General features: G+C 41.2%; 1 protein-coding gene across 3 annotated transcripts in view; it reads left to right on the plus strand.

The window, feature by feature from the left end:
* Positions 1-12119, plus strand: part of jade1 (jade family PHD finger 1) — a 120380-nt gene that overhangs the window by 70525 nt on the left and 37736 nt on the right. For all 3 annotated transcript variants that reach the window (XM_078538559.1, XM_078538549.1, XM_078538569.1), the window contains 2 exons: positions 2019-2209; positions 11232-11443. In XM_078538559.1, coding sequence (XP_078394685.1) covers positions 2019-2209; positions 11232-11443 — 403 coding nt within the window. The remainder of the gene's footprint in view (positions 1-2018; positions 2210-11231; positions 11444-12119) is intronic.

The raw sequence follows: 12119 nt of genomic DNA on the forward strand, positions 1-12119 counted from the left end.
ATGTCTTACACAGCTTGATACAGCCCTTGGAAGTGCGTTAATAGAATGCCAGTATTGCCATAATTGACTATTATTCCGTAGAGCTGCTTCAACGGTGCTATATTCTTCTCCCCTGGGCAAATTACTGATCCAACTCAAATCATTAAGTTTTTTTTGTATGGTTGGGAAACCTAGGTCAAAGCTGGATGTCACCAGGGTTCCAAAGATGAAATTAAAACAAACATTCAAAACGAGCATATATTTCTTGATATTAATTACCATTCGTCGATCCTCTGCCCAATCACCATGGGGTGAATTTTACTGGGGGACGTATTCCTCGCGCCCCTGTTTAGAAGCTCGGTCGGCAGCTCGCCGACTTTAAATCCCACTGCCCTGCAGCGAAAATACTCTGGGGGCAGCCTTAACTACCTGGAAGTGGGACTTCCAGCCCTCGGGGACAGGAAGCACAGCTGATTTGGCTGCGCGCCCACCGAACTGAAAATCTAAACGATGCGCGGTGACGTCGGGACGCACACCCGACGTCATTTTATGCGTCGGTGAGCAGGCCCTATCCCCCGCTCGCCGACCGGAAGATGCAGCCCATAGTCACTGTTTCTGTTTCAAAATACCCAACTTTTTCCTTTGCTCTGCTAGAGATGCTGACTCTTTCTTGGCTACATTTCTCTGCCCAGCAGTCTGCTTCCATTCCCGCACCCCTCCTAAGTGAACAGACTTAATATATGAGTGAAGATCCCAGAGCGTATAGGTGGTAAGAGCGAAAACAAAGATTCTTAGTTTGATAGGGGGATCTCACTAAGAGTTCTGCTTCTGATTTCTGTGCAGCTAGAATCGGAATTGGTGGCTGTTGAAAAGCTTGCAGTATTTATTGCTGAGGAACTTGCATAGATAACGGACATGAGCAGCTGAGAAATGTTACCGAAGCAGCTTTAAGTGGCAAGTTAGGTCTTTCCTCTTTTCCTGTCCCATGTTTGGATAACAGCCACACAGAAGCAGCGGGCTGTAACCATGCCATAAAAAGAGCTGGGCTTTTCCTTCTTGTGTCTGATTTCACAATACCAAAGGAGAGGTAAATTTGTTTGATGTTCAATGCAAAATCACTCAAAATGTGGACATGAGTCTACACTGAACCAATTCCCACACAGTGGAAGACACTGACGCACGAAAATAGTTCATTCGATATTTGAAAAGAAAAAGCAAGTATGAATGCTGGAAGTCTGAATTAAAACCAAATAATATACAGCAGGGCAATTAGGATCTGATAAAAGCAAAACACTGTGGATGCTGGAAATCTGAAATGAAAACAGAAAATGCTGGAAAAACTCAGCAGGTTTGACATCATCTGTGGAGAGAGAAACAGAGTTAATGTTTTGAGTCCGTATGACTCTTTTTCAGAGCCGATTTAGAATCTTATTAAATTAGAACCTGAACTGGATCTTGACCGTTCTCACAGAAGGTCCCAACTGAAACAATTGCTTTCCCTTCCTTTTTGCATGCTGACCACTTTCCGTGCAATGCTATATCATTTTCTGTTTTTAATTTGGTATTTGCCTAACTGCAGTTTGGTGAGATTGGTGAAAGCTGGCCAAAATCAAGTGTGCAGTTTTTTCTGTGGCCACAGGCTTTCTACGTTGTGTATTATCCTGTATTAAACTGCTGACTTTGAATTGCGTCTTACTTTGTTAGATACAGTTAAAACAAAGAACGTGCATTAATCTTCTGTCCTGCATTTCATAACTTGTTTGAAATAGACAGCAGAGGAATAGCAGGGAAACTGATGCATTAGCCAGATTTTGTACACCAGCTATTTTCTGAAAAGCTACCTAAAATTTCTAGAAATTTTAATATTACTGCACCACCAAACTAGGAAGGTGTTTGGAAATCAATGAACAGCATCTGTTTAATTAATAGCTAACAGAATGTTTTAAAACATTAATCTTTCAGTGCTTTTAAGTTGCTGTTTTAAGGGGGACCCCAATCATGAAGTACAGAAATTGATATTGTTTACTTTGTATTTACAGAATTACTGAGGAAAAGGATAAAGCTGTGATATTTGCCAGGCCAAGGAAGTATATTCACTCCTCTGGCTCTGAGCCACCAGAGCTTGGTTACGTGGACATTCGCACGCTTGCAGAAAGCGTGTGTCGCTATGACCTGGATGACATGGATGTAGCGTGGCTAAACCTGCTGAACGAAGAATTCAAAGGAATGGGTATGTTTTTTTTGGCCATATTGAATGTAAAAGTAGGTTGTCTCACAGACAGATTTATGAATTGTTCTTACACGAGACTTATCAACAAATGTATGAACTTGAGTCTTTCACAGTGCGCTACACAGGCAATGATCCACCTTTTGAGATGTGGTCACTGTTGCAATGTAGGAAGCATGGCAGCAAGGACTTGCAAACAGTAAGGAGATAAATGACTAAATAATTTTGTTTTTAACCTGTGTTGTTGGATAAATGTTGTTGAGGACACCACGAGAACCCTCTTTTTTTTGGAATAGTTGAGCGGAATCTTTTACATCTGAAAATAAGGCCCCAATTTTCATCCCCAAGTCAAGTGAGCAGAGCTGGGAAAACCCGACTTGAGATAAACTTCCCCGAAATAGTCAGGTTTTCATTCCAGAGAGGGGCGGGGAGGGGGGCAGTGTGTGCTGAAGTCGGGCCCAACGCCCTCTGAAACAGCGTGTTGGCAGCCACAGGGGCTGCTGAGTGACGAGGCGGACTGGTTAAAAGGCCCGCCTCAGTGCTCTGGGACTTCAGCCCAATTATAATGAAAACAGTAAAACCAAAAAAAAACCCCTCACCCCTCACCCCTCAACACCCCCACCCCCACTCACCCTATGCCTCATCCATGTCAACCCATGCCTCTCTACCCACCCTTTGTGGCCTCTCATACTGTCCATGCCCACCTATGCCCCTCTATCCTATCCTCCATGGCCACTCATAGCCTTCCTGCCAGCATATACTCCTCTAACCACCCTCCATTGCCCTTTATCGTCCCTGTTCCAATTTAGTGCCAACTTAATGCCCATGCACCCCCACCCACCATCTTTAGTCCTTACACGCTCTATGCCAACACACCCAGTATCCACCATTGGTAGAAATCAGGAGCCATGCTAAGATGAAATAAAATAAAGTTCTAAATATGTATTACAGACCACTATATATAAAAAACACACTCATTGATAAAAGCCAGTTCAATACATTTAAATCCCTTTACGTACTTAATCTCTTATGAAAACAAGCGTTTCCTTCAAATACTTAATCCCTTATAAAACAAACATTTGTATTCATATCTCCACGAAGATAGCTAATCCCTTTATAACCACACAAAGCTGTCAATCAAACTGTGAGCTTACAGCTTCCCCCCCAACCCCCCCACCAGCCTACTGTGATAGGTTGTGGAAGCAGTCAAGCAGTACTAATCCTATAATTATAGCACTCAGGCTTATGCCAGCAAATATCTATTAAAATTGCAAGCATATATCTTTCAACTGAGAGTCACAAAAGACTTTTTCCCCGAAAATTTAAAGGGCAGGGGATTTAAAGAACCTGACACCTTGACAGTTACACAGACCTTATCCACCTTTTTACGCACATTCATGTGTATGTTAACAATCCCAAAGGGATACTTGTACCTCTCTACAAGAGTACCTGCCCTCTCCAGAGAACTCTGGTAGCTTTAGACCTCTTCCTCAAAATCGTAAAGCTGTGTTTCGGAAAGCTGGGTGATAAAAATGTGATGCTGCCTCAGTGAACCGAGGAGGTGTGAAAGATGACCCCCCCCCCACCCCCGGCGCAAATGGCAGGCTTTTGGCTCAGGGGAGAGTCTTCCAGGTTCAGGGCTCCTGTGCCATGTTGGCTAAGGTGCGGAGCCTTTCTATCTTGGCTAAGATTTGGGCCTAAAACTCGAGTGCAATAATAAGGGAGTATCATACAAATGTTGGAGGGGATTTTTTTTTTTAGATGAGTCTTCTCTGCTTTAGTGGTTGTTAACGACCCTGTGACACAATTGTAAAAAGAACATGGAATTGTGGTGCCTTGATCAATTTTTCACTCAACCAATACCACAAAAGACAAATTGACTGGTTATTCGCTCCAGGTGTTCAATGATCACTGCTGCCATGCAGTAAAATGTGGAATCCATGGCAGTCATTTTTAGGAAATTCAAAGATTATCACATTATAAACAATTTTGTGTAAACATGTTCTGATTAGGATCAAGACTGAAACTAATTTCACTTAGGACTCAGGGTATTCTGTTTCAGATAGCCTGGCTAAGTTCAAACAAGGTGAAAGGCTAGTGTTTTCCTTTTGAAGCCACATAGTACACTGTAGCCATATTACACAGACTGGAATGGGAGAGTGTGAGTATGGACCCCAGAATTCTTCTATGTCAAGTTTTTATACTATCAAGGAATCAAGCAGGGAAGAGGAAAACCTGACATAGAAGGAGGATTGTTTATTTGATGTTCTGACCCAGCGTACCATCCTGGTCCTGTACCTTCTCATGTTGAAGACGCCTCAGTATGCACTAAGCACGGCAGTGACGTTAAATTGATGTGGTGTAAAGTGGGACAAGTTACAGCTGATAGTGATATTTAAACTTGAGAAGTGTGTGACATAACTTGACAGGTACTGTGATGTTTAACAGATCACAGGATAATACACTGTGTGTAATAGGAGTTTATTTTCCTACTTGAATTCCGGCAGGGAGCTTTGCCCATAGGAGCACATATTGGAATTTTGGGCACAAGTGGATTTTCTGTTGTGTGGTTGGAAGATCACTCACAGCGGTTCCCTGATTTTTTTTTTGATGTACATTTTGATGCAGGCGAGACTCTCTGCTGGGAGTGCAGTGTCGGAGAATGAGCCTTGTATAGCATATGTTACCAAATGCATGTAGAGAATTCAGAACTACTTTTTTCTGTTTATAGCAGGTTAATTGATAGTGAATAACGGTTCTGTATACAATGCATTTTCTACAAGCTAGGCCTGTTAAAATGCAGCAAGGTTATAGTCCTTTGTTTCAGTCTGACATGGTGGATGTTTCCTGGATAAGAATGGTATTTGCTCAGTTGTTTGGGCTGGCACGGTTTAAACTTGGCAGAAATGTGACTTTGTACAGTAGGAAAACATATGTGTGCTTGTGTTACTTTTATTGAAAATAAAATATTTTAATTGCTTCAAAGCTGCGCTGTGCAGTTGAATTTGGATAATCAGTGCTTTTGCCTGTTTATAGTTCCTCTAGCATTGATGATCACACTTGCATCTGTATGCTTGTAGTTTGTCAGATGCACTGACTGATTGTGGATGGAGGCTTGCCCCTTTCTTTGCCTCCCTCTTTTCCCCCCTTTTCCTCTCCTCCACCTCCAGCAAACCTTTTCCTAAGGACCCAAATGGGTGTAGCAACATAAATATAAATTTCACTTGAGATTTAAGAGGTAAACTCTGGCTTCCTGGTTGAGGGTCGGAACAAACCAGCACTGGTTTCTCATTCTAGCTAATCCAGTGCACCACTGATGGAGTGCTGACCTGTCAGAAGTGCCGATGAGAGGTTAAATTGAGGCCTTGCCTCCTCTCCCGGTTGGATGTTAAAGATCCCCTGGCAATGGTTGAAGCAATTGATTTCTACCACTGTCCTGGCCGACATTTACCCCTATAGTACCAGAAACAGTTTAGCTGGTTATTTATCTTCTTGCTGTACACCAGTTGATTGCTGCACTTATCAAATGAGGATTGAAGATTCACAGAACAGAGATTTTTCCCACATTATAACAGTGACTACACTTCCAAAGTACTTAATTGACTGAGAGGTGTTTTGGGACACCCAGGACTCATAAAAGACACTATATAAATGCAAGTTCTTTCTTTCTAACTTCTGTGTAATCATCTTCAGAATATAGTAGTGACAGCTTTAGTTTTGAACTATAGAGTAAATCAGTGCAGCAACAAAAAAAATCCAGTTTGTGTTATGAGATATGTACCTTGTGAGACACATGTCATGAGCAGCATGTCTATTGGTGATTTATTGGTGAGATTCTTTATTGGACTTTGTGAAAAATAGTTGCAAACTATTTTTATAGTTGCCATATTTCCAGAAGTGCACACAGTTCAAAACTGAGTTCATGTATCAATTACAGATCCCAAATTTGCACTGGGGTGGGTATCTTAAGTTGGTCTTTCACTAGGCAACTATTTTTCACAAAGGCCAATAAAGAATCTCACCAATAACTCACCAATAGACATGCTACTCATGACATGTGTCTCACAAGGTCCATACCTCATAACATAAACTGGATATTTTTTTGTTGCTGCACTGATTTACTCTATAGTTCAAAACTAAAGCTGTCACTACTATATAAATATAAGCATTTAGGTAGCAGATTGCTCTTTTGCAGATCTTAACAATCGAGTGCACACATAAAACATTAAAAATAGCACTGCAAACTTGTTAGTATAGAATTGAGCCGGATTTTGTTCTGAATGGCACCAGCCTTTCATTAGACTTGCATTTTCCCACAGGTTTTCCATGGGCTTTTGCATGGGGAAACTCCTGTCAGCCATATTTCCAAAAGTGCACACAGTTCAAAACTGAGTTCATGTATCAGTTACAGATCCCAAATTTGCACTGGGGTGGGTATCTTAAGTTGGTCTTTCACTAGGCAACTATTTTTCACAAAGGCCAATAAAGAATCTCACCAATAAATCACCAATAGACATGCTGCTTATGACATGTGTCTCACAAGGTCCATATCTCATAACATAAACTGAACTTTTTTTTGTTGCTGCACTGATTTACTCTATAGTTCAAAACTAAAGCTGTCACTACTATATAAATATAAGCATTTAGGTAGCAGATTGTTCTTTTGCAGATCTTAACAATTGAGTGCACACATAAAATATTAAACAATTCAAACACATAAAACAACTAGTCATCAACTTCAGAGGGTAGTGTGGAAGTAGCAATATTAAAGGGACAAAACCTCAAGAAGTATTAACTGCATTTATAATTGCACTACGTTGTTAAACTCCTGATAGCCAGTTGGTAAAGGATGAAACCAGTGCTAGTCTTTACTCAGTTTAGGTTTATTCACAGAGTGAAAGAATACAAGTATACACCTCCTAACTCAACCTTCACCCCAGTGTCAGTAAGTGGTTCTTCAATTATGCTCAAGTAACAATTCAATCAACTCCCTCCACCTGCATACAGTTAACCACAATTGATATATAATTAACATACAGTTCCGTGACAAGGTGTTAAGATGCTTGCAATGACCTGTAATTTAAAAAAAATTCTCCCTTTCTCTCTTCTCAAATCTCCTCTCTTGAATCCCATTCAGCAGGTGGGGGACAACATAGCCTCCTGTTTCTCTGACTTCCTCCCAAATTTTCCTTCTTGCAAGGGAACATGCATTTCCAGAGCAGGGGCTAACAGATCAATGTGAAGATGATTACAGCAGCTTCAATAGGGCATTTGTGTTCTATGTTAACAGGGAAAGCAATTGTGTATCTCCTTAACTAATTAAATTGAAAAAATGTTAATGAACAGCTCAGAGTCTGAACCAGGAAGTGCCAATTAAACGAAGCTTTAAGACATTAAACCTTGAAATTACATAGTCCTAACACATCTTCTGAATTGCCATTAACATTATATGATTTCCTAAAATGCATGTTCAAAAGCTTTGAGGATCGTTGTCATGTTCCTAATTACTCATCTACTGGCGTCTAAAGAAATCTCAGCAGGATAGAAATATTCCAATGTGCTTCATGTTACCAATGAGTTACTTCAGAATGCAGTTGCTGTTTTATGGAGAATTGTGGCATATTTTTGCATGTGGCAAGGGAAGGTGGGTGGCTTTCAGTGGGCTCCTTCCAAATCCCTGGCCCCTTGATCAGGTACTGAGTGCCTTTGAAGAAGGGACCCCCCCCCGCCCCAACCCTGGGAGCCCACAAGCAACCTCGTATGGGTTTGCTTGTTGTGCTCCTCGCATGGTGAGACCACCCTGCCCACCGCTGGGTGGGATAATGTCTTTAAGTGGGCAGCAGTTGCCTACTTAAGGGTCACGATTGGTGGTGGGGCAGGAAGGCTGCTCACGAGCCTTCCCACCATGGACTTACTGGGGTAGAGGTGAGGAGGCGGCGGTGTGCCCATTCACCACTTTCCTGCCTGATTAAATGACCCCTCCCCACCAAACTTGCCATGGGGGAAGGACATTAAATTCTGCCTGTTGAGATATCAAACCATTGACACCATAGCACCATGCCACCTGCCCACCACCCGGTAACCTTCTGGGAGATATCAAATATACTTTCTTGTTTCCTCTTGCTTCACTAACCTAATTTGAATCTTTGAGAAAGTAGCATAGAGAGTACTCTAGGGTAATGCAGGAGATGTAGTAGATTTCCAAAGGGCCTTCGATAAGGTATCACACAATGGACTAATGAATAAGACCAGAGTACGCAGAGTCAAGGGACAAGTAATGGAATGGATAGCTGGCTGGCTGCAAGATAGAAAGCAGAGAGTAGGGTTAAGGGCTAGCTCTTCAGAGTGGCAGAATGTGGACAGTGGGTTCCCACAATGATCAATGCTGGGACCACTGTTGTGCACAATTCATATTAACAATTTAGACTTTGGAATCAAAACATATTTGCAAAATTTGTGCACAACAAATTTGGAGGGATAGTCAACATTGAGGAGAACTGAAACAAATTACAAGAAGACACTAATAAACTTACAGAATGGGCATATAATTGGCAAATGAATTTCAACACAGATAAATATGAGTTATAATTTGATTAGCCACTTGGTAGTGCAGTATTTAAGTATTACTGAAGAAAGAGGCATGCTGTTGAAACTTTTTGTCTTGCACTCATCAGGACAGATGCAAGAATACCAAATTTCAAACTCTTGCGCCTGCCCTGATGAGTGCAAGACGAAAAGCCTTGATGCTATGTCTCTTCTTTCAGCAATATTTTGTTCAGAGAAAGGAAGCGGCCACATATTACTTAAAATAAAAATATAAATGGAGTGGAGGATCAAAGGGATCTGGGAGTACAAATATATGATACAGTATATGGCACAGATTAATAAGGCCATAACAAAAGCAAACCAAGCACTAAGGTTTATTTCTAGTGGGATAGAATTAAAAAGTAGAAAAGTTATACTAAACTAGTATTATACCTTGGTTAGACCATGTTTGGAATACTGTGTCCAGTTTTGGTTGCCATAATATAAAAAGGGTGTCGAGGCCCTTGAGAGCGTACAAAAAAAAGATTTTCAAGGATGATGCCAGAACTGCAAGGGTATGCTTATAAGGATAGGGTGAACAGCCTGTATCTCTTTTCCCTTGAAAAGACAAGGCTGAGAAGTGATCTGATAGAAGTATTTAAAATGATGAAAGATTTGATAGAATAGATACAGGGAGATTGTTTCCATTTGTGGGGAAGAGCAAAACTAGAGGCCCTCAAAATAAGAGAGTCACCAAGGAATCAAATAGGGAATTCAGAAGAAACTCTTTACCCAGAAAGTAAGTGAGAAGGTGGAATTCGCTACCACATGAATGTTTGATGTTTGCAGATGCCATTGAGCTCTGTGGGTGGGGATGATTAGAACATTAACGAGTATCTGTAGAAAAGCCCTGGAAGATAAGGGTTTGAAGATCACAGGGAGCAGTTGCAGTGAATAGATGCATTTATGAGGGAACTAAATAAGCATACAAAGGAGAAGGAAATAAAGGGTCATGCTAATCGAGTTAGATGAGGAAGAATTGGAGGAGGCTTGAATATAAATGCCAGCGTGGACCAGTTGGGCCAAATGATCTGTTTCCGTGCTGTGCATTCTACATACATATCCTGAAAGTCCAGTGGGCAGGAAGAGGAGTTTTTCTATGTAAGTGCATAAGCCAACAGGATCCACATAATGCTGCACAGAACTAGAGCTTTCCCACAGTGCACAGTCACCCAGTTATGGACGGTGAGTGGGGGTTTTACTGGACGGTGGGAAATGGAATGTAACTTGCCGTTGCAGAGCTGGAAAGGCACAAGTTTATGATTTTGAACCTGACACTTGCCAAATGCCAGAGAGTTTGCGTACCTTTGTATAACAAACCTCAGTAGATTTAAGAGTGAATGAGGTTGACACTGTCTCAGAGTAGTAAGCTATGAAGAAAGGCGTTTGGAGCCAGTGACAGCTCAACCTCACCCAGCCATCTGGACAGACACAGGCTCCTGGCATCAGCTGAGCTTGAAGGAAGCTATATGTGATTAAAGTTTCCACTTTTATTTTGAGTGTCATTGATTTATTAAAGGCTGCTTCTTAAGGATTGGCTCTGATGACAAGCACTGTTTTCGTCAACTCAGCAAGAAATAAGCAGCTTAATATACTTGCCCCTGGAGGCAGCAAAGCTCTTGGAATGGTTTTTTTCAATCACTAAGTTCATGACCTGGAAAACATTGTACTTTCTGAATCAACCCCACAATATAAACAAGTTTGGTGCATCAAATAGGCACAAGGACTGAAAACGCCGTAATATAAAAGACATGTCGGAAAGTTAAATCTGTTCTCAAGAGAAGGAAATGAGAAACGATGAAGTTACTGTTGTCCGTGTGTAATCACGGGTGATTGTAGAGAGGCATTTCATTCGAAATTGAGAGAACAGGTTAAGAATGATTATTGTGGGCAAATGTAGTTAATGGAATAACCTCTTCAGAGTTACTAACATTATGGAATGGATTGTAACTTAGTACACTAGCTGGATTTTTGTCTGAGTTTTTGCAGGCACTCCAAATCAGCCTAAACGTCAGATAGGCTGAGACTACACCTTTGTATAAAGTTTTCCTCCCAACACGTTTCATAGAGCTGAGACTTCTGCTTTAATCTATTTTTGCGTTGCTTTTAGAAGGTAAATTTTAGTGATGATCTCCTGACCATTATGATTCATATAAGATGTACTAAAATTGTACTGTTTTCGCATGGGTATGAGTATCTTTTTAAACAATGATCCATCTCTTGTCTGCTAACCCAGTTGAAATGAGCTTGATGCAGTGCCAGAGGAAGATTTGATATCCCATGTGAAGCAATGCACAGCATCCTTTTGGTCAACTATTTTTGGGAACACAAGAACTGGTCTTTGTTAAGTTGGAAGTAGTCAGAAAACAAAAATTATTAACAGATTTAAACTGCAGACTGGTACAATGTTAATGCAAAATGTTTTTGCTAAATTTGTTAGGGATGACTGAATTAGATGAGTTCACCATGGAGAAGGTCATGGAGGATCTGGAGCGTAGATGTTATGACAATATGAATCACGCCATCGAGACTGAAGAAGGTCTAGGAATTGAATACGATGAAGATGTGGTGTGTGATGTGTGTCAATCTCCAGATGGTGAGGATGATAACGAGATGGTTTTCTGTGACAAGTGCAACATATGCGTCCATCAGGTAAGATTGCTAGCAATCATACATGGTTCATCTATTTTACCGAATGAGTCAATTCATGCAATTGGAAGATGAGCCTGTGACAAATAACTGTTGAGCATCGTGCTCCTTTTATCGAGCCAAGCATGGAAGGTATTCCTGTGTGCACAAAGCTAGTGTTTTGTTAACTACAATCTTGTGTTACAATAATGACAGCAACATACATTTGTACAGCATCTTTAAGATAAGAAAATGTCTTAAGGAGCTTCACAAAAAGATACATGGAAAGCTGATGTCAAGCTGGAAGAGAGAGAGTTAGAGGAGGGTGTGAAGAAAGCTGAGTCTTGAACAAGGTTTTAAAGTCAGAAGGATTTATAGGGCATTCCAAAGATAGAATATGTAGTGGCTGATCATTCTGCCGTCTGTGGTGGGGCTCTGCGCAGGTGCCTGAACTCGGAAGAACCTGGCTGAAGCAAATGGCAAGATATGACATGGCAAGGAAACAGAGTGATTTATAGCTGAGGTGAAGAATTTTAAATGTGATATGTTGGGAGGATGGGGAGCCAGAGTACCCCAACAAGAACATGGGTGATGGGCAGTGCAGAACAAGAAACATGCAGCAGAATTTTGGACCAGTTTGAGTGTATTGAAGGTAGACTATTGAAGACTATTTGAGTAGTCGAATCCGGAGACGACAAGA

This window comes from Cetorhinus maximus, chromosome 1 (assembly GCF_964194155.1).
Source record: "Cetorhinus maximus chromosome 1, sCetMax3.hap1.1, whole genome shotgun sequence".
Lineage (NCBI taxonomy): Eukaryota > Metazoa > Chordata > Chondrichthyes > Lamniformes > Cetorhinidae > Cetorhinus > Cetorhinus maximus.